Source organism: Cebidichthys violaceus, unplaced genomic scaffold (genome assembly GCF_023349555.1).
Source record: "Cebidichthys violaceus isolate CVI_PGR_0920_01 unplaced genomic scaffold, fCebVio1.0.p SCAF_8, whole genome shotgun sequence".
In the NCBI taxonomy this organism is placed as follows: domain Eukaryota; kingdom Metazoa; phylum Chordata; class Actinopteri; order Perciformes; family Stichaeidae; genus Cebidichthys; species Cebidichthys violaceus.
In genome coordinates this window covers 13,848,543-13,872,306 of record NW_027176964.1, presented here as the reverse complement: position 1 = coordinate 13,872,306, position 23,764 = coordinate 13,848,543, and the positions used below count along the sequence as shown (strand labels likewise).

Genomic DNA, 23,764 nt, shown 5'->3' with positions numbered 1-23,764 from the left:
AAATGTGCAAGAATCCTGCAAGTACATCAACCGCTTCAAATATGCTGATCACATGCTTCATTTAGAGACAACAAGATGGAGAGAGAGTTTTTTTTATTTTGTTTTATTCGTGGGCGTAGTTGGAGTTTGAACAGCAAACACTTAGTCAAGTGGAAGCTAGGCACGCTTCGCAGTGAGGGAGTATAGCAAGTCGATTGGCAGAGCGAAATGGACGGGCTGAGGTGTACGGTTTGACCGTGTCCTAGGACGGGCCTGAGCCAATCACAGCACGGTAGGCAAGTACCAGTGTCTTGAATCAGATTCTTGCAGCCAGTGAAGGGTGCAGTGGAGCAGGGTAGGTTAAAGTTAAAGGACCATACCAGTTTTTGCAGATTCAAGTTAAAAGGGGAGCTTTACTATTTTTACATATTAATGTCTGTTCACAGGTCTTGGATAGCACTACTGCATATGTGAAAAAAATAGTATATGTGACACAACTTGAGGCAACTACAAGTAACTGGTTCCTCATCTCTGCTCGAAGTTCGAGGCTACATTAGCCGCTACTAGCATACCAGTAGCTACGACTAAACTGTTGGCGCCTGAATGCGTTGATGGAGACATTTGGAAAAATACAGCTTCTAAGGCGCTCTTCATTACTCCCTACATTATGTCATCATTTTCATTTTCACTGGTTGAAGCCCTAAAATGGTGTGTACTTTACTTTATTGCATTATAAATTGGTTCCCTCTACCTTTCTGGCTGCCATTGTTTCCATTCATTTTGTCACAATATGAAAATCAATTAGCCCGCTAAAAAACCTTTTATATCAGCTTGAGTTGTATAATCCATCACAGTGAGTATGTGGCATCCATTAATTTGGTGGGAGTTACTTCTTTCTTTGTGTGGAAATGCAGGTATAGTGTTGTAGACTAATGTAAAATGTCTGCCCTGTATAACCTCTTAATGGCAATATCACATTGTACCTGAATTTAATCATGCATTAATTTATTTTTAGCTATTAAGGTGATGGCAACAAGCTGTAAATGCAACAATGGTAAATGATCACCGAATGAAGTTGTTGTTTTTGGCCAAGAGACCAACTCCTACATGTAATCTGGCTCTTTAGCTACTAGAGTTCCACTTTCTTCACCAGCTAGTTGCTAATTTTCTGTAAAATAAAATAAAACAGTTGCCTGCCACGTTTATAAATGACTGCAAATGAGAGTGAATCAAAACAGTAAAGTTGCAGACATGTGAAACCAAAACAAGAGCTGAAAGATGCTAAAAATGCACCATGAGCTGCACAGTCAGGTGTCAACTGTCTGCAGGTATTTTCTGAGAGGCGTGCGTGAATAAGAAAAGCAAAATTCCTGCTTATATTTAGTAGTAGTATGATAATTGAACTGCCTAGCGATTACGTCTCCTATCTCCCATCTTCTTGAATGCACCGTTGATCATTCACCCCGAACAGGACAGCCAGTGAGCCTGCATTAAAACAGGCCTCCACATCATTTGTCACTGGGCCCAGAGGGTAATGAACGGGGTGAATTGGATGTACTCTCTAATTATGGAAAGGACAAAAAGCCAGTCAGATTCCCTTGTCAAGGTCCCCCTCCCGCAGCACCATTGGGAGCAGCTTTCACTCATAAATCATATCTGAAGAGGATTAGAGAGAACATAAAAGGAAGAAATATAGCACCATGCGGACCCTAGACAATCAACCATGTAACGGGCTACGACAGGCAATAAGTAGGTGACTGAGCCCTCCTGCGTGTTATAGGCATCGTAAACACCTGCTGATCAGCATCCACCAGTGTCCACGAGCTCAGCGGCGGCAGCCATCTTTCACAGTAACCTCGCCATCATCGTCATCGAGGAGGCCCTGACGATCAGACGCTGCTCTGCGAGCGCCATTACCTCAGTGTTACGAGGCCCATTAACATCGATCAACGCGCTGCTGGTGCAGCAGGCATGTTAGGTTGCTTGCGCGGTGATCGTATTTTAAATTTGTATGACTGCTCACGGACTAACTGTCATGGTAAGAGTATAGAGCGCTGAGTCGCCCACGCAGCAGTGATCTGCACTGGCCCCTCATGAATACTCACAGTGAAACTTGTTTTTAAAATGACGTTGAGTTAAAGTTCACCAAATCCGTAGTTATTTTGAGACTTTGTGGACGTTTTTTTTTCTTCTGAATTCTATCCCCCTCAGGTCTTTGTGTGTTTGAAAAGTAGCTGTAAAGAGATATTGCTCCGGCAGAATTACAAGCACAGACTTTTAACAGCCAAAAGAGAGAGAAAACAGGATTACTACTTTAACTCTGACTTCTCTGTCTCTGGCTTTATAACAGTTGCCACAAACTCACACTGGAGGTTTGATCCTTTTATCTTACAACAGAGTCATGTATAATGTATAAACACCGGCATGCCATTCGAGCTGTAATCAAAAAAAATTCCTTTCATTCAAATCCCTTTTGAAGTATCAAACACCACAATAAACCACACTAATCATAAGAATATACAAGCGTTCAGTAAAGCTGTTTACAGCCACCTCATATTGCTATTATTTAGAAAATGTGAATTCATTTCCAGTTTCCAATTTTATCCTTTACTCCCGTTAAGGGACTGTAGATAAAAAACAGCAGTTTATTAACTCTGGGGGAATTAAAGTGCAGGTGTTGCCATGAAGTAGTACAGTTTTCTACCAAGTGCTTGTTGAACTTGTGGTTCACTTTCATCCTGTTTCTGAAGAGGAACTATGAACATTAAAAAAAAAAAAAAACAGGCTGAATTCTCTTTTAGGCGGGTTGTCATTGTGTAGCTGCAGCATATTACAGCTTTATGTCACAAATATCATCTGGGTTTTAGTGGTGGAAATACACTTTGCCATGTTCATTGAGTCACTATCCATCTACATTGTACTGTTGACAATAGGCTAATGTTTCTGCTATGACGATAGCACATTTTTATGAATCAAACTGCTCAAAGCCCACTAATCATTTTAGAGTGACGAGACGTGATCGGCTGCTCCCGAACGTGACTTTGGACAGCACAGCTTCGGTGGTCATCCTACTGGAGATCAACCGAGGAGCCCAGGTTAAACGCTCATCACCATAAATTGACCAGTATTGTTTTGTCTTCATGATTATTAAACTGTTAACATCTCAGATAATGTTTACAGATACTGTTAAATTAAATTACAGTTGCTGCGCCATAAAATAACAGTAAATTACTGGCGTCTCTGCTGCCAGTATTTTACCGTTATTTAACGGTGGAAATTGTTTAAATCCTGTTATTGCCTATTTGCAAGAGTTCCTAAAATATACCCATTAAAGCTCAGAGAGATCCAAATGCCCTTCCACTGCCCTTCAGTAAGTGCACACTTCAAAGACGGCCTTTCTTTGAAACATTTTTCTGATGTGCTGTAGTAGTTGTTGTTGTTGTTGTTGTTGTTGTTGTTGAGCCTTCCGACCCTACACTGTGTTATCGCACATTATTCTCCTGTGACTCTGATGGCGACACCGATGTGGATTATTGCTGCTGGGATGTCTCTATTGCATCTCCCTTGAGAACCAGCAGATTATACACAGTCACTGGCAAATGAGGGTGAAACATGCAGCAGCTCCCCTCCAGTTTTAATGCATTGTAATATGTGGTTTTAACTGTCCATTGTGTTTGCTGGATTGATGTACGGATGCTGCGGTCAAGGCAACCAGAGGAGATACCAATGATGATATCGTTATATGAACTATTTAAAGGACACATACATAGATATAGACTCACTATTGCACTCGGTTTATTCTTCCTTTACCATTACCACGATCACAACCACTGTTTTTTTAATCCATCCTACAGATAGTATCCCTAAAAATTGCCCATTGAACAAATTTGCACCTTGATTTATGCTCCAACTTTCAATGGCAACCAAGGAATAGTGTGCCATTGTAAGGGTGTAGAAGTGTAATCAAAGCAAGGGTTGGTAATGTATTTAAGACAACTTTTTCCATTATATTTGTTTAAATTATTAATATCCCGACAGGGATCAATGAATCAAATGCTCTGAAAGATTTTGGGCAATATGAAATGATTGGACCTGCCTTCCTGTCTGTCAGGGCGCTCTCTGCCTGTGCACTCTTTGTGCGTCCCTGGAATCTTCCACAAGCTGCTCTTGTCAGCTGTGAGTACCAACAATAGTCATATTTGTTGTTTACGTTTATTATATGTTGACGTTTCTAATGATCTTTTGGGGGGAGTGGCTTTGGAGGGAGGACTGAAGGGATGGGCTTTCAGTGTTAATATGTTTCCATTCAATTTCCAAATGTTGGCAATAAAGGAATTATTTTTAGGGATGTTTCCAATAACTGGTTAACTGAAGTCATAAGCGTAGTTTGGAAGAAGTTGGCGCTATAGCGTATGCATGTCTGTAATCCTCCAGTAAGCAGAGTAGAATGGACTTGCATGGACTTAGAAATAGTAGATATTGTGAACCGGGAACAAAAGAAGTCAACTTTGCCATCTAACCATCTACGAGAGAAAATTGAAGAAGGGTTTTCAGGAATTTGTTTCAATTTCAACCAAGTTTGAATTGTTCTCTCTTGTCAACTAGTATCGGCCACGTTGTCTGGAGCCGAAAACATTTGCATGTTATGGGAATATCTGAGAAGACGCTGACAGTGAAAACAGCTCATCAGTCATGGGAGGTAAAAGTTTACTTTTGTTAGATTTTTTTCAGCAAGGACGTTTCCATAATCCATCACCTTTTTTTGACAAGGGCATAAAAACTTTGAGTTGCAGTTGAGGAAGTTTTAGCGAATTGTGCTGCTTTTCAAATACGATACTTCAAAATGCACATAAAAATAGGAACATTTTCAGACCATAAAACCTAAACAATGATCTAAAAGACGCTGAAAGAGAGCTGAGGAGCGCTGCAGAGTGATAGTTGCAAGTTCTCAACGTGTTTGTTACTGCCAGCGACCTCTTTCCTATTATTCACGTGCTCCATGTTGATATGAAGGTATGCATTATGGCTTTATAGATGGGCTAGGGGCTGTGATGTTTCCTTGTTTTGGTTTTGACATGAGCCTTTAATTGGTAGTTTTCATCTATAGTTTGAATTTATAACCGCTTATGTTAACCAACTCAAACTTTTAGACTCATTTCTTCATTTAGGAACCAGAAAACTTTTTTCCAAAATTCTTTTTTTTTCATTCACTGCTGACCTGGTTAAGGTGAAACATGCATCTATATCATCTATTTTTTTTTTTTTTTTAAAAGAGTCTGTCTGAGTCAGATTTCCCTCTCCTCTCTACATTTAGTACAGACTGAGACAGATATCTCACTAAATCTACAAAACTTGACTTTACTTCCTCTGTTTTCAGCTTCGCTGCGCAGGTCGATTTTAGACTCATTATTTTTTAACATTTCATTGATCGCCTTTAAAGTCTTGTGCTGGACGTGGCAAACATCTCGGGTTAAATCCCATCACTCTCTTAAAAACATGGTGTTACCTCATTCTTGTATTCTCTTCCTTTTCTCACTGGTTATGTTATGTTTCTGGTTTCACTATTTCTTACCAACTTGGTACATTTTTCGACACGGTTAATTACGTGTATGTACTGTATATGTGGAGACACAACGTGACTTGAGATTGACTTGTGAGCATGTGTGGGTGGATGTGTTAAATTACAGTAGATTATAAACTGTCATTAGTTGGACGGTTGAACTCTAACTGTTATTGAAAAACAGGTTACGGTTGTTATTGCATGCCTCAATATTTTCCTGTTACACTGAGTAAACGGCAAAACACAGTTATTTACTTGACATGAAAGATGTAAAGTCATTACTTGAGACTTGACTTGGACTTCAAAAAAATGACTTGAGCATCTTTGTGTTTATGTTTATACAGTTTATGTACATGTTTAGGTCATTTGGCACTAATTATGTTCAAATTGTGCACCTCTAAATTAATTCACCAAGTCTCTTGATCAGTACGCAGCAAATACTGTATGCAAAATGTGTACCTGGAAAAATTAGCATTTGTCTACAGGCAAGCATACAGTTTAACATAAACTGTTCTTTTAAGTAGCTCCTTCTGGAAATCAACAACTGCTTTTAAACTCATCTTAGTAAATGAACTAAAATACCAGTATCATTACTCTTGCTCAACAATTTGTTGCAAACCGCATAATTATTTCTAAATGTTTTTCTAGAAATGATAAGAAAATAACAGACCAGTAAAGTAAAGTGTTATGAAACTAGTAGCTGTATAATAAATATATTAAACTAGACATATTTTCTAAAATTACTTTCTACAGGATTATGCTGTCTCAACACAAACAGTTGTTCTGATTTCCCATTAAAAAGTATCTGTGCATGTTCCAGCAGTGTTTGGGTTTGTTAGTTTTATCTCTCTGCAGCTCTGTGAACCCCTTTGAACTTTGTTTTGAAAAGTATTATGTAGCTTGTATAAAGTGTATTAATATTTATGCAAAGCTGCTGTTGCAACTGCTTGAAACATAGAGTGTCACACTTTCAGGACTCCACAAAGAGAAAACAAGAGCTTAAAATTCAGGTGGTGACTAATTGATGTTTCAGTGTGGCTAGAGAACAAAACAAATCACCATTTATACATGTGCACCTACACGACTTTGATTCACAGACACAGTAGGCAGCAGCACACACTCGTCGTGGATACACTACCCAGACACCAACAATGAAAAAGAAGCGGCACAGATTCAGCACCACAGCTGCAATTATCCAAAACTGAAAACTATTTACTTTGTGTTTGTTTTGAAGGTGAAATCCATAATGTTTATTCAGGTGATGTGTTGCATAGTCTCATTTGAATGTAATGTAGCTGCGGCTACATGAAGCTCAACTTCAAAAGGAAATAAATGCGTTATTTTTGCTTTTAAGAACGCATATTACATAAAAAGGAAGAATTATTAAAAGAATAAAAGGTATGAGCACAATATACCTCAGTGGTGTTTATTGTTTAGCCCTTTTTTTCATTTATGAAACAATGCAAGAGAAAACGATAGAATTAAAGACACATTGAATAAAAGAGAAAGCTGGACAGAATCAAGAAGAACTGGATCCAAAGCTGTCTGATGTTTTGATGCATTAACAGCAGCGAGGGTTGGAAGTTAAACATATTTATTTACAAGTGAAAGTAATATATTGAAAATGTTACTTCATGAAAAAAACGTTTGTCCAAAATGTCCTGAAAATATGAAACGTAAAAGGACTCATCAAACAGTGAGTGTTTTATAGATCATTATCACTGGTGAAGTGTAAGCAGCATTTCATCTTGTAGTTATTCGAGGTGGAGCTTAATGTTAACTGTGGATGTATTTGCATTGTTAATTAAATTATTGGGTTTAATCTGTAAAAAAAAAATCTGCTTTATTTGTAAAATCCTTAGCTGGCAAATAAATGTAGTGGAGTAAAAAACATAATATTTCTGAAATGTGAAACGTAGTGGTGTAGAATATGAAGTGGCACAAAATGGAAATACTCAAGCGGTCAAGTTGAAGTACCTTAAATGTGTACAGAAGTGCCGTACTTGAGTAAAAATACCTGGTTACATTCCACCTCTCTGATTAACAGAGGCTGTTGGCTCTCCAGGAAATACTCGCTATACTGTTTAACTTCTCTCGCATTCATGAACCACCTCGTATTTTACGCAGCAGACGTCAGGCGATGACATGGCGCGGGTTCACTGTACTCCTGAGTAATCCGAGCAGAGATTTCCATCAAATACTGCTCAGCACGAAATAACCGTTCAACAAAACGGCCTTATCGCCCTCTTGCAGGTAGTCTCTTTAATTAACTGCGCCGCGTCTCTCCACTCATCAGACCCCCGCAAAAATCGGGGGGGCTTTAAGACCCAGCAGAGGCGCAATAGTGAACATCTGTCGCCTCGGTCTCCACACTATGAATTGCGCCTGGGCTCCGGTCTGAAGACACACAGGCGGCAGCAGGCAGACTGGCTGTGCGCGGACGGAGTGGATCCGGGGATGCGAGCAGATGCCGCTGGACGATGAGAGAAAGTGGAGTCAGACGCACTGAGCCGCAGCGATAAGACAGCGCGCTGCAAAATGAAGACACCTATGGTAAAGGTTTATGCCCTGCAGCACTATATGCAGTTCTTTGTATTCGCTTTTAACATCCAGCATTGTTCAGTGAAGTGCACTCCAATTGCCGTTACGCTGCTGTGTGCGCTGTGTCGGATCAAAAGATTAGGATCTGAACAATGGACATCCAGCTGGGCGCTCTGTTTGGCTCTAAGCTCCGGCTTTTTCTTATAATAAACACAACAGCATGGAGCACAGCGCGCCCCGTGTTTGCTTTTCCTGCGCTTAATGCAGTTGCTTAAATCTAAAAAAGTGCCTTATGTTTGTTTTTTGTTTTTTTTGCTTTAATATTTTTTGTATTATTGCATGTTGCGAAATAGAAAAAAACAAATTGATGCACACAGTTAAAACAAAACAAATCAAAAGTGTTACCTGCTTATCTTGTGCATCTGTGATTTAATAGTGATTAATAACCTGGAAACTCAAACTGATTTGATGCACCTTTTCACTTACGAGATCAATATATTGATATGAACTTTACTTCATCGTGTAACCGTGCAGATGTGCTCCTGTGCGGACCTGAGGATTACAATGTATGCATGCAAACTAAGTAAAGATTATCACTAACAACCTGCTGGCATGTTGTCGATGGCACGATTCAGCCTGTGCCCTTACATCAAGTCGATAACAGCGGTTTTGTTTTTTTTTAAGTTTTGGGCGCACGTGACATGACTTCCAGGATGTTGGGGTGGTGTTGACAAAACGACGGTGCCTGTTGGTGCAGCCCGAACTCAGTCCGCTGCAACAGGAATAATTAGATAGCATCTGTTTGTGTCTTTGTGTCAGCGCCATGGGATAGCCGTGCTCCTCGTGCTCCTTCTGTGCGCAAGCTTGTTCCTCGTGTACAACGGCAGCTTCAACGGCGCTTCCAGGGACTCTAACGACACGCACGTCCGACAGCATGAACAGCTGCGGCGGCCCACTGAAGCTTCCGTCAGGGTGGCCAAGCCTCACCCCCCGGTCCTCCAAGGGTACAGTGGCATCATCGACCATAAGGTAAACAGATGTGTTCGCGTGCGTCTCCCAGAATGCAGAGGGAATTCAAATGCTTGTCTAATTCGTTGCAGAGCTGTCACCAAAGTAAAGCCAGTTTCACTTTTCCCCTCCTTTAGATACTCATGTGTGCAGCGCATCTTCACTTTCTCTTCCTAAAACACACACACACACACACACACACACACACACACACACACACACACACACACACACACACACACACACACACACACACCTCTCCTCCTGTCTTAATGACCAGCAGTCATCTATCCGCACAGCTCTTTAGCGAGAGACTCTCACCCCTCTTGTCATTTATCACAATTTTCTCCAGCACAGTGTTGTGCCACACTCAATACCCACCTGTCGTTGCTAATAACAGCTTAGGCTACAAATGAAATCCCTGGCTGCATTCTCTTGCGCTCTAATTGGTAAGCTCAGGAGACCTGTAGCGAGGTGAACCCTGACGTCACAGCAGGGGTGTATTGACTGCCATCTATTTACTAAGCCGGGAGAAAACAATCAATGTGAGTAGAGGGGAAGGGGAGGTGCTGCAAGTAAAGGCTTTTTTTTTTTATTTAGGCAACATACAAGATGGCGTGCTTCTCTGCAGGCACTTTGGTTGATGGGCTGTTGGGCGGCTTGTGTAGCGGTCTGCTGCCACTGAGCCAAATGATGGATGCAACAGTTCTCCGATCGTGGGATTTAAGATGTTTAAGGTTTAAAGAAATGGACAATTTTGGGCAGATTCATACACCAGTTATGAGACAATGAGCTTAAATGCTTAATGCTTAAAGAGACGCAACATGAATCAGATTTTTGTCTCTTTTCTTGTAGATTTGTGTGGCTCTTTGTAGTCAACTTATGTATGTTTGTACTTGTTTTGAATCCTTCTGGTATCATTTAGCATTTCTTTAGAGTTGCTTTGCATCTCTGTAGTCTTTTTGAGTGTCTTTGTCGTCGTTTTGTGTGTCTTTGTTGTCGTTTTGTGTGTCTTTGTTGTCGTTTTGTGTTACTTCATTGTCCTTTTGGATCTCTCTGGGTTTGTTTTGCTTCTCTCTGTAGTAATGTTGTGTCTCTTTGTCGTCGTTTTGCTTCACCGTAGTCTTTTTGGCGTCTCTATTTAGTTGATTTTTGTTTTTTTATAATCGTTTTGTATCTTTTTCTTGGAGTCGTTTTACATCATTCTGTAGTCTTCTGTGTCTCTTTGTAGTTGTGCTGTAGTCATTTTGTGACTGGTAGCAATTTATTTTTTTTAAAGTCATTTTACATCTTTCTGAATCAGTTTTTGATTCTTTAAAGTTGTTTTGCATCGCTGTATGTACACATGATTTGTGTATCTTTGTAGTCAATTTACTAATATTTTAACCCGTTTTGCTTCTCTCTGTAGTTTTGCATCTCTTTGTTGTCATTTCATAGAGTTTTTGTCAAGAAATGTTAATGGTTACTTCAACCTGGGGCCCGGCAGCCCGAGGTCATCTCAGGTCATAGTGTCCGTCTATGGCAGGACTGATAACACTTTGACTGACAGGGCTAATTGGTGCTGCCATCAATTTTTCAAGAAAATGATTCGTTGGCTGCTGAAAGCATGCTTTATATCATCAGATTACGTCAAAGGTTGATTTGCGTATGAGTAATTTGACAGCTTCCTCCCCGCTCAAGAGGCTGTTGCTGTGTGGAAGAGACGAATAAGCAGACAGATTTGGAAGTCAGCATATTGTTTGTGAACTTCAGAAAAAGTAGCCTGGTTGGGAAATAAACTTTTGCTAAATTAAACACCAGGTGCTTTGAAGAGTCACTTAATCTTGTGACAAAGTAATGCAGTTTGGCAACAGAAGGTGGAACTATTATTCATTAAAAGAAATCTCATTGGTGCAGGAACCGGCAAGCGTGGAAACCTCTAATGTTGATGACTATGAAAAGTTCAGCTGGCAGAGTTTTCTCAGGAGAAATGCTGTTCGTCTGTCCACTTAAGTTTCAATTTTGAGACTCTCGGCTCTGCTGCTGGTGATGTGCACTGTGGACTCACAGCTCACTTTATGTATGACACCATGTACTTGTAACTAATAATGAACTGGTGTATATATATATATATATATATATATATATATATATATATATATATATATATATATCTTCTTCATCGTATTTTTAATACGATTTAATCAAGTTGAGCATCCGTTTGGCATTTCAACATCATTTTAAAGCTGCACTCAGGGGATTTGGGCATGCCACTGAAGGGCATCAACACAAGCCGTTAGAAAATTAGTCACATTGTAGCCAAATCTGCCGTTTTGCATTTATTACATAGATTTTGCAGAACTTTTGATTCAACGTTGCACTTTAATCTGTGTATATCTGTCTAAAAGCTGACTTTTAGACCTTGAAATTTACGATGCTTTTGGAAATTTAGTTTTTGTTTCATTTTCAAGGTCTTATATATCATACAGAGACAGCAGATAGATGGACGTGAACTGTTGTTGTTCACGGTCAGCACCTTATCCCCTCGGCAACCGGGTTGGGTTCGGATTCGACATGTAGCTGTGAAGGTTAGAACAGTTGTAATTGTGCCAACCATGCTGTGTGAACACGCCTCCTTGTGCAGACATCCAATGCAGTATAAGTTCATTTAATGGACTGGTGGGTAGTGTGGTTGCTGTCTCGAGATCTCAGTTATTGTGTTGGTATTTGGTTTCCCCGAATCAGAATTTTCATTGAAGAATGTAAAATGTTAATGTTGTGACTTTGTTTATGAGTGGCATGTGGATGATGGACTCGGTGTGAGACAGAACGTTGAATCCAGCTCATGTTTGTTGCGGTCCATATGCCAGAGGCTGTTTCAGCTTTTGGTCTCAGAATCAGAATTATTGCACAGCTAAGTCTCGCAGTTCTTTCAGAATTTGATCTGCGCACGAATAGATTTGAAAGGAGTCGTTCATATTTCAAGGCAGCTGACAGGGCACACAGCAGCATCTGTTTTCTCACTGCCTGAAATGCCAATATTCAGTGACAGTGTACGTTTTGATTTGATGAGGATTTGTCTGTAATGCGTCAGTAAACCCAGCTTCGGATGAGAATTGATTTCCCCCCTCTGACGGGAGCAGCCGAGCACCATGAGTAAACCACCAATTTATTTTTTCTCTTGGCAATAAACTTATTGACATTTTAGCGACAAGGGACATCAATTAGGGCCACGGCTCCACTGAACATCATTTATGCTTCTTCAAACCTGCTATTTTATCACCCTTGACATTCAGTCTCCGCAAGCTGCAATCAATACTTTATGATTCGAATGCACTTTGTGACTATGGCACGTGGAAGTGCATAATGCGGTCCAACCTTCAAATACTTTGCGTTCAGTTTTCTGAGGCGTTGTGTTTGACAACATGGATGAACTTTCTCAGTACATATGGAGAAGTGAGACAGTTATCGGCCTTGCCTCGCATTCGTTCTCCTGTAGTGCCAAATGATTGGTGCTTGGGAAAAAAAAAAACTCTGACAGGAACATTTGTCTTCTTCATCTTTGCCTGCTGCCCTCTCTGCCATATTGATCTTTCCAAGATATCAGCTGGCTGGCGTGGAGGGTTCAGTGCCAGTCAGCCTTTGACCGCTTCACTTTATCTTCCTCCAGAGCATTAAACTCATCACAACCCAAAAAACATTTTGAAGCCTTTAAGTTTTTTGCTGACTTTTGGCCAAGATGCTGAAGCATTTGCAACATTTTTTTTTCTTCTCCTCATCGGGCTATGAACTGAAATTTTAAGTTGGTTTTTTTTGTATGTTACAGACATTATTTATGCCTCTGAAATCCATTTAAATCCTGTGTACCAAGTACTGTCAATGCAACATGTTTGATTTGGGTCAGAATGAAGGGTAATTTATTTCTAGTTATGCAGCAGCATTTGTTGGCCTGGACATGTGCTGTGAAGACTGTAGGAGGAGGGATGAGATAAGCTAGCAAAGAAAGAAACTTGGGGAAGGAGATGAAAAGGGAAATAAACTCTTGAAGAGTGAGGCAAAGAGAATGAGAGAAGAGGACAAAACCAGGAAAGGGTAAGGATGGAGAGAATGATAAAAGAGAATACAGGACCCGGGAAAGGTTCAGCCTGCGAGAATGAGACGAGAGATTGAAGGAGGCAGAATATGAAAGTGGAAGATAGAGTTAAATCCCATGGGGTTTCCTTTCTTATAGCAGGATCCTTAGTTTTATTTTCTCAGTGAGGAGGAGGAGGAGGAGGAGGAGGACAGGAAATCACTCTCACCCGTCTCTCTGTGGAGATAGAAGGAAGAGGTGGTGTAACCATCTCCCTCTGATTGCCTCTCTGACACCGCTATCATGCAGATTCCTAACTGATATCGTGCGAGGCAGGTGGAGCCAAACTAATGGGGGAGGGTTTGATGCAGACGAGGGGAGTTTGATCAAACCCCGATGTCACGCTGGAAAGCCATGAACTTGGCTGACTTGATGTTTAACACATCAAGTCAGCCAAGTTCATGATTTAAGGTGGTTTCCAAAAGGAGAAATATTCGACATTGGGAGCGTTAATAAAGGAGCAAACAGCTATTTGCTATGTGTAGACATAGTGGAGTAACGTCTACCTACGTCTACTTAGTGCATGTGAGGGTGGTGCCCCACTGGTTAGCTCATGACCTCCGCTCTCCACTGCTCTCATGCGCCGGTTACAGCTGATAACACCAGCTCAACTGATAGCGTACTACCCTCCGGTTCCTCCTCAGATAAACACCGTTTGCTCTGTCAGCACGTTTTCCATTGTTAGCACTGCGCTGTTAGCACCGTTAGCTACGGGCCACCGGCCATGATGAGAGGCAGTAAAATGCTCCCAATCAGATTTAGCATTGCACTCTAACATTGTCGGATTAAGAAGGTTAAAAGGGAAAAAAAAGACATAAACTGATGAAGCAGAAGGAGAGATTTTGACTTTTTATTCCAATGCATTCCTTTTCCGCAGTGACAATTTAACATGTCAATCATCAACCAATACACTCCATATCTGTCACACTGCTCCTTCACTGGACTTCTGCTGCCGCTGCTGATGTTTTGCACACAAGTAAATTGTATTTTTGTTCATAAATTGCCTAGATTCTTGATTTTCTATTTCTGATATTCATCTTTTATCACTACCCTTGTAAATATGTGTGAAGTCTTTTAATGTAATGTACCATTTCAGGTTGACGCAACTTCAGTTGTCTTGTGCTTGCATTATGACAATTCAGATTTTGATGATGCTCATGTATAGCAGGTAGTATTTACCATGATCATCATCTTTATTTAGCGAGTTAGCGAAACTGGAATATCATTTGTTTTGAAGATATTTCGTTGTAAAGAAAAGTATTTGAAAGATGGTAACGTTGAACTGATTATGGCACATGGTGGAAAGTCAGCTGATCACTAATGTCTTGAGGATTCATCCTCTGAGGAGTGTTAATGTTGGAACCAAATTTTGTGCCAATTCCTTTGGTAGATATAGATCAGAGATATTTCACTGAATAAGGGAAAATGTTGACGTGCTTGCAGGTCTTGTTTAAAAAGTTGGATGTTCACCAAAGTTTGTATGATTTATCCTTCAGAAACCAGAAATGTTTGTCCCAAATTTCATGGCAATCATCCAATAGTTGAAATGAGATTCAGTCTGGATCAAAGTGGTGAACCGACTGAGCCACCAACCACTGCCAGAAGCTGTTGTGCAGCTGCAGACAATCCCCCTGAGATGACACAAGAAATTTACAAAATAGATTGTTCTGCACAAACACTGGACAGAGATGGTTTGAGACATATCTGGGCTCTGACTAAGTACACTCTGCTTGAAGGCATAAGCCAAGGAGAACAAAGCCATCTTTGCCAAGAAGACATGACAAGTCATCCCTCTCCAAACCACAGCTTTACTGACAGCTGGAGAAGTGAGAAGTTTAATCTTTCATCTCAGACAGCCACATCTTCTACGACTTTTCTCTGAGCAACAAAGCCATTTTTCACCGTTCATTAGGATTTTGTTTTGCAATCAGCCAGCTGGATAGCGAGACAAAACAATTCCTCAATTAGGCTGTTCTGGCCAAAGACTTCTTAACTGTTTGTGACAGTGGTGGAAGAAATATTCAGATCTTATTTAAGTTAACTTACTAACACGACACTAAAAAGTCAATTTTCATTAGCTCAGAAAAACAGCCCTGCATATTGTTAGCTTTGTGACGATTCATTTTTCCAGCTGACCTAAGATGATTTTTAAATAGTTCATTTTGATTAAGATGTAGGAACATTTTCGTAATCAACGCATCTGGAGATACGTGGTTTTCAAAAGGACAGGAAATGGATCGAAAACTGTAATCTGAAAAGCTGTCAGATAAATGTAGTGAAGTGAAAAATGTGCCTTGTGAAAGTTAATTGAGTAGAAATATAATAAAGCATAGTCAAAATAATGAACAAATAAAGTACTTTGTATTTGTACTGAAGTACAGTACTTGAGTAATTGTACTAAGTTAAATTCCAGCACTGAGGTCTGAGGTCTGCAGGTCCCTGTATGTGTATGTGCATAAACTTGTGTGTGTGTGAGGTCTGCCTTTGTGTTTTTTACCATTTGGAGTTTTAAATTACAAAGCAAACTTCACGTAACATTAGCTTTAGATAACCACTTTTTTATGCAGAAGCCTTGTTAGAATACTGAAAATGCTGCGTTTCGACTAAGATGAGAATAGTGGTTTCGTTATGCCACAGTGGTCCCAATTGGGGCATAGTCTTGGATTTCAACTTATCTCCAGTGCATTCTGCTCCCGCCAAACATAACACAGCTTCAGGCACTTTCCAATGCAGGCCTGGAAAGCAATTATGGATGAAGAGTGGGATGGGGTGGAGGGCGCTTCCTCTCGATAAGCATTCCCTCGATGGAGCAATCTCACACTCGGTGCCTTTTGGCATTCTTTGGTTAGGGAATCACTGGTGAAGTCATACATTTTCGACATAAAGGAAGTGGAGGGAAATTTCTTGAGACGTGTGTCATGAGCTGAATGGTGATTTCATGCCTCTGCATGTTTTAACCTTTGGTGCTCGGTAAGATGTAGCCTGTGGGGCACTCTTATTGTATGGCCCCCGAGAGACCTGTGAAGGATCTGAAAAGGTTAAACTATGATAAATGGATGATACCTTTTGGCACAACATCAGGAGATAGATGATGAGGCGCCGCCGGCATCCGCATCGTTGATGCAAAGCGACGGCTGGCAGGATGCATCGCAATAAAACCCAATTTCTTTTGCTTCTCCTTCTTCTTGCTCCACAGACCTACGAGGCGGTCTACATCACTCCGCTCTTTAGACGTGATTAATGAGCATGTCTTACAAGGTGGGAGTGAGGAATGTTCAAACTGTAACTTACAATTGGGCATAATCTCTTTCCGTGTGCCCTGAGCGTCCCCCAACCCTCCAGATTGGAAACATATTGGATACCAATGTGTTTCTAGACTAACATATTGGATACCAAGGTTATTAATTACAGAGGCCTGGGGTTTGCCAAAACAATGAGCTGCTTAGGAAAATATGTAAGAGTAAAGGATGAGCTGAGTTAAAGTTGGCAATGTTTTCTTGTAAACAAGAAATTACTGAGCAAAAGATGTAGAAGAAACCTCTACTGTAAGTGTTTTGCAGATTTGGACATTAAATCGTTGCTTGCACCAAGATGTCGAGAAAGTCCCAATTATAGAGCGCACTTTGATGTACATATATCCCATCACGAGATGACCGTGTCATGGTTGTTCATCGAAGATTCTCTGGTCTCCCGCTCTCACTGACGAGCCGTCTGATTACACCTCCACTGGTGTTGAGGAGTAAGCATTTTTTTTCCTGGACATAATAAGGAGCTGCTTCCCCCTCCTCTTCCTTTCTCTCTGCTTGAGGGACTCCACATTAATTCAGGTTGCATCAACAGCAGGGTGTTTCCTTGGACCCCAAGTCTCTGTAGTGTAAAACAGGTACTGTAGCTACTCCATACTCTCACAGAGAAATTTCATATGATGTGTCGTGTCCTGCGCTGGAAAGGTCAAAATATACATCCAAACGGGGAACAAATGAGAAGAGAAAATGGGAATAAATGAGTGTAGAAGCAAATGCAGATGCATCAGGGCTCTCACTGAATGGTTTAATAAGTATGAACGTTATCTGAATCGTATCCTGGGGCCTTGTAGTGATCAGATCTCAACCCAGTTGGACACCTATGGGAGATAATAGTGTGACATGTTTGACAGCACCATCATTAAAACCCCACATGAGGGAATCCGTAGAAGGAATGGTGTTCATCCGTCCAGTAGACTTCAGAGACTTGTTGACTATTTGCCAAGGAGAAGTTAAGCTGTAGGCTCGCAGTTGCTTGACAACATTACTGATACCCCATTTACCCGGTCCCACTTTGCCCGTCTTGGGTAGATCAGATAGCTATCAGATCTCAATCAAGCGAAGTGTAATAGCAGTTTAAGTAAAATGGACACATTGGTCTGAAACGGTTGTGATCCTGGCAGAATTCTGTATAACTGGAATATCTATTCTGACAACTGAACATGCAACAACCACACATTGTGATGCGGGTAACTGTTTTAATTCAACTGCCACGTCGGCTGCAAAGTGGTCTATTAAATGTAATCGGGTTAAATCTCCAGATACATGTCTAGATACAATCTGGTTAGAAGACACATTTTAAGGTAATGTGTAAAGGCGGTCTTTGTAGCCAGATGTTGAAAAGCCCTTAATGCATCCGTCTCTTCAAGATGCATACATTGTCTTTAGTCCTCTTCAAGTGCAACAATGTCAGTAAGAAGCTTTAGAAGTAGCCTCTCACAGGGACTCTCCTGTAATCAGGACATGGGGCGCTTTAAATGTGCGGTGAAGATGGGATGGTGGAGATGAGAATGAGCATGTTATATGTCATCAAGGCAGTTTTATAATTGCGGTCTGGGTCAAAACGTACACTAAACAAATAACCCAAGAAAAATTTCAAAAAGATGAAATTGACAGCATTGTTATTTTCTATAGATAAATTATTTTGGCCTCAATCTTTTCTTCAATATTCTGCTTACTACTCTCATTACATGAATCATTGTATAATATGCATTCAATCTGTTGTACCTCTATTATGTTGTTCATTCTGTACACATGACATCTATTGCACTTGTGTCCATCCTGGGGAGGGATCCCTCCTCTGTTGCTCTCCCTAAAGGCTTCTTGCTTTTTTTTCTACCCGTTAAGTGTTTGTTTTTTTAGGAGTTTTTCCTGTACCGAATTTGTGATTTTGGACCATACAAAATAAATTGAAATCAATTAAAAAAATATCAAGATCAATAAACTGGCTTCAGAATATGATACTTAATTTGCACGTAGCACACATGTAGACAGAGCCATCTCCTGAAGACTAGGTTCATAAATACGAATACAATTCATTCGCATGGCGCTGAGGTGAGTCTGCAGTAATCTGTCCTGGTTGTTCTGTCTCTTCTCTGATAGCCTGCTGTCTCCACTGCTGCCACAGCAGAGTTGTTTGTGTGGTTGTGCAGCGAGCGTAGAGGGAAGTAGTAATTTGAGGAGTGTGGAGGATAGAATCGGTCCGTACAGCTTTCCACACTTGTTCACACCGTGTCAGTCACTGTGGAAAGCGGGTGTGACCGTTGGTTTGTTCGTTTCAGAAAGTGTATTTCCGCCTGCAGAGACAGCAGCACCTCTCTCACCCCCATCTTCCTGGAGAATTGAGGAGGTTTGTAAACATTGCAGCGTTCGCCTGAACTTCATTGAGATCTTGGACAAGCAAGTGGGTCACAGTGACATGTAGGTCGACAGTGGAAGTTTCCATTATTGTCAGTACGTCTAAATTGATTTTAGGCGGGGAGGCACAGGGTGTAGTTGATGAGGAGTAACCCTCACTGGCTCAACTCAATCTCATCAAAAGAGCTCCTCATTTCTTGCAGTTAAAAAATAGATAGAGATGTGAAATTGTGGGAAACATGTGTCTTCCAACAATACTCTCATTGTAACTCCTGGTTATTCTATCAACCTTATTTTTATGACCGCAAATTTTAAATCTGTCCCTTTTGGCAGGACGGATGAGTCCAAATGCTACAATACCCATAAGCCTCGGCTGCCGTTGCCATGGAGGAGAAGCAAGTTAGAGGCGTGAATCAGAGCGCTAGCAACTTCAAAACGCTCATAGTTGTTGAATTCATTTCAAATTGACCCAAAAATGTATTTAATCTGCAGATTGTTTTGTCGGTTTTTCTCAACATCATGATCCTTAGCTTTCACTCGCTGTCGGCTGCACACGGTTTAAAATTCTGTCTTTAGATGCTTCTTTACAACTTAGGAGTCATATGTAACGTCTCCCCTGACGTTTATATGCACACAGGCTTGTGCCTTCAGCTTTTTTATCAAAGATAATTTCATATGCAGATGTTCGTTTTGATCGGACAAGAAGAATTTTATATCAGTTGAAGCCGTAGAAGAGCTGGGAATCACGTAACATTGTTCATGAATGGGACTTGTATATATGGAGCCAGGGACGTCGTAAATATAAAAATAAAAAAAGTATTCTGTTTAAAGTTTCAGCCACAAGACATCTAAAACTCCAGAAATCAAAGTTGCATTGACAAAACATAGTCAAATACGGATAAACTCATTACAGTCTTTTCCAATGCTTCCTTGTTGTTCCATAAACAGATTAGAGATGAATTTGAATACTTAGTAGTTAAATACTACACAGTCAGAGGACACATACAGTACCTAAAAGGATACTTCATTACAGTTGTGGTTGTTATTATAGGCTACATCTGAGTCAGTATTTCGCAGCTGCACAAAAATGCATCGCCTATAAATATATTGTTGGTGAGTCCTTGTTCTGTCTTCTGTTCTGTTTCTGCAAAGCATAATTAACCTGCGCTGAAAAAATAACTATAAATAAATAAATTAGAGCCCCACACTTCTTTGTAGGATCAATTCTTTGAGATAATAAGCTCAATATCAAGTGTGATTTGTGTTCATTATGAGCCAGGTTGTTTTTAAAACAAGTTGCTGGAACTTCTTTGTAATGAAATGAAATGCCAACACAATCTGATAAAAACTTTTGGAACAGCACTTGATTATCTTTCTTATCTTGCCACCAGGGATTCACTTTTTATTCATGGAGGAACTCCTTTGAAACTTCTGCCTCTTCTCAAAACTGCAGTTATTTGCAGTGGAGATAAACAAAAGGAACTATGAGTGAAGCTGCTTCGGCGCTTGTCATCCCTCAGTGGTTTCAATCGAAGCGCTCTGCTTTGCTTAATAGAAGTGGTCCCTAAATACCTACATTTCCTCCTCATCACTGTTCATGCTTTGAGGCTCAACATAGTTAGGCTTCAAAACTTAACACTGAAGCTGGGAAGAAAAGTTCTGGAATAAAAGAGAATTTGAAGAACAATGATATAAAGACATCTGTCTGAAGTTAAAGATTTGAACAGAAATTAACAGATGCAGGGGCTCATTCCAGAAATGCAAAAGAGTATCTCTCTATTTATGAGCCGAAGATGACTCCATTTCCTCGGCTCGTAATCACAGTGTTAATTCCGTCCTCCATCATCATCTTGTTAATAATGCAATGAAAGCCTTGATGGTAATGATAGCATCAGATGCTCAGCTAATAACCGAGAGGAAAAGTTATCAGCCGCAAAGGCGTTGATATCGTTTTTAATGCTTCTAACAAACTTCAGCCGCAGAGCCGACGGGTAACTTCAGTGTTTTCATTTCATGCTACTTTAAACTTCTACTTCCCTACATTTATCTGACAGGTGTAGCACAGTTGCTTTTGAGATTAAAAATGAGATATGTGTATAAAATACAACGCAGTGTATAGATTAAACCAGTATTTCCCAACCTTTTTAGGGTGTGCCTCGTTCCAAAAAAGCTGTGTCTGGGTCCACTAAAGAGTTATTTCCCTCTAATCTTCTCACATCGAGTTTGAAGATCAACAAGGAAATAGTATTTATTATTTTACTAAGGGTTAAAGATTTGAGAAAGGAGATTTGTGAACCTGAACTTTGTTATTTTCTTCTTTTCTACTTAATTAATCACACCTTCAAATGTATCTTGGCCCAGAGCCCATGTTGAGAACCACTAGATTAAACTACTTAATGTTATATCAAGTAATAGTTTCACCTCCATAGATACGATGCTTAAACATTGGTATCAGTAAATCCTTTAATAAATAAAAGAATATATTTCTGCAAAATGAGCACGTTCACTTTGATACTATAGTGCATTTTGCTGATACTACTTCTTTTGCTTGACTTTTAAATGCAAGACTTTTATATTTTTTATTTTGGTACTTTTACTGAAGTAAACTGTGCGTCGTTCACCTTTCCTTCAGTGTGCAGTAAAAAGGCCGATCAGCGCTCATTAGGAGATAAAACGTGAGAGCGGCTCCACGACAGAAGGTTGTTAGCATGCATGCGCACATTGTCTGTGTTTTTATGAATTCCTGCTAGGCAGAATACACCCAGGATTAGACTAATGAGCCCGCTGTTTGTGGGGGAGGCTCATCATCTCGGTGAAAAAAACGAGAAAACAACCTCCAAACAGCCATTTACTGATGCGAGGAATTATTTCTCTCATTGTGAAGATAAACCTGTGTGAATGTAATGATCATTTGAAAGTTCCCAATCACCAGTTCGGTTATTATCACATCTCAGGTGCGCACCCATTAAGGAAATGAAAAGGCATTACCTCTGCAATAAACATTAGCGATGTGATTCATTTCATTAGTGTTTTCTTATTAAAAGTCAGAGTCTCTGGGAATGCAGCGGGAAAAAACCATCAGCGATCAAAATTATACTTACTGTAAGTAAAATCACATGGGAATTATGAACAAAATGTACTTAAACTATCAAAAGTAAAAACACTGGTTCTGCAGAAAAATGCCCCATGTGACTGATGTATTATTATATGACATTATGAGATTGTTAATCCAGATGCATCAATGTGTAAGCAGAATGTCACAGTTATAGCTGGTGGAGGGGAAGTTAGTTTTAACTACTTTAAATAAAGTTAGGTAACGCTAATTTACCTCTGAAACCCGAAAAAAAGTGCCAAGATACAGGATGTTATTGCAAGTCGCGATATAAAACACTCACAATAAGTCGATCGCGGTGAATTTCTATAAACAGGTTAATCGTGAATATCCTCACCTGAATTGAAAAGGCGGTCTAGCTCGCTGTCATGGTAGAGAAGTGAAAAACAGAGCTCGATTAAAGGGAGAGTTCTGGTGTTGTATGAGGTACTTATCCATAGTCGGTGTATTACCTACATTATGGGGTAGCAAAATATATTTTAGCCACCTAAATGAATTAATATAAGTGTATGCTCTATTAGGAATATTATCCGAGGGGGAACTGATCTGAAAGTGACACAAAGTGTAGATACATTTCTCTTTTCAGTTCAATTCCCCAAGATAAAGATTTCTTTTTAAGGTGAACCTTTCCTTTAGGTGTTTAATACGTGTTTTGCTGCTGCCTCGGTCCACATCAGTACATTCTTTTTCTCCCATGCTGGTACTTTTAAAAGAAAATGCAGCAATTATCCTATAAGAAAGAACAGACATACACAATGCTGCTATTTCTGTATTTATCCTCCCTATCCAGGAGGGCTTTATATTTTTATGAGCTTATCTAAGATTGTTTGTTTATCACTAAAAGTGTTCTCTATCTGTGATGCATTATTATATTTGTCACGGTTACAGCTGTCAGATAAATGTACAGGAGTAAAAATATAATAATTCCCTCTGAAGTGTCATAGAGTGTAGTATAAAGTACTTTAAAACTCTACTTAAGTACAGTACTTGAGTAAATGTAATAAGTTACTTTCCACCACCGACATACTGTAGACACAAGCACAACGAGATTAGAAGACTCTCTCACGTGTCCTGCTTGCAAATATGAAATCTGTGGTCTCCCAGGAGATTCTCCTTCTTGAAGATTGTTGTCACTGGCAGCTGGTGTTTTAAACACTCTCTCACTCTTACACACAAACACACACACACACACACACACACACACACACACATTCTTTTTGGTTACTGACTCTCATCATCCTCGGTTCCAGCACATAATGGACAAGCTCCAACTAGAATATTTAGCATTGAAAATGTTTTCAGAGTGAAGCAGAGCTTTCCTCCACATCGGTACTGTAGTTTTGGTGATGTATTATTGATATCTCCTTTTTGTTTTTCTTTGGCTTGTTGTTAAATTGCATATATTATAGAACACAACAGTAATTGCTCCTTTGGGATTTATCTCAACGGGATTTATTACACTCGCACTCCAAGATTTAACAGCCGGTCTCCAGTCTGGAAGAAGAAGTTTCTTGCGTTGGTGTGAAAATTGCCTGTTTGCCCTTGTTCACAAATAAACATGTCATCTCGAGTTTGACAGTTAACAGTTCGCCTGAGTTCCATATTAAAATTTCCTCCCGCTGTCCCTCACCGTGCATATATTCTACTTCACGCTCTCGGATTATGCTGCACCTTTTATCTTTCAGTTTCATTTTCAACTCGCTGTATCTTGTGTCGAAAAGGAACTTTTGCAGTGCAGGGTTGGACGTGACGTGAACGTGAAATAGTGGCGCACACCTTGTGCTCAGTCCTCC

General features: G+C 40.1%; 1 protein-coding gene across 2 annotated transcripts in view; it reads left to right on the top strand.

Annotated features, from left to right (window-relative positions):
* The first annotated feature begins 7,959 nt into the window (after positions 1-7,959).
* st6galnac5a (ST6 (alpha-N-acetyl-neuraminyl-2,3-beta-galactosyl-1,3)-N-acetylgalactosaminide alpha-2,6-sialyltransferase 5a) overlaps positions 7,960-23,764 on the top strand; it is a 42,452-nt gene continuing 26,647 nt past the window's right edge. For both annotated transcript variants that reach the window (XM_068701929.1, XM_068701928.1), the window contains exons 1-2: positions 7,960-8,092; positions 8,900-9,109. In XM_068701929.1, the coding sequence (XP_068558030.1) occupies positions 8,078-8,092; positions 8,900-9,109 (225 nt within the window). In that variant the 5' untranslated portion in view covers positions 7,960-8,077. The remainder of the gene's footprint in view (positions 8,093-8,899; positions 9,110-23,764) is intronic.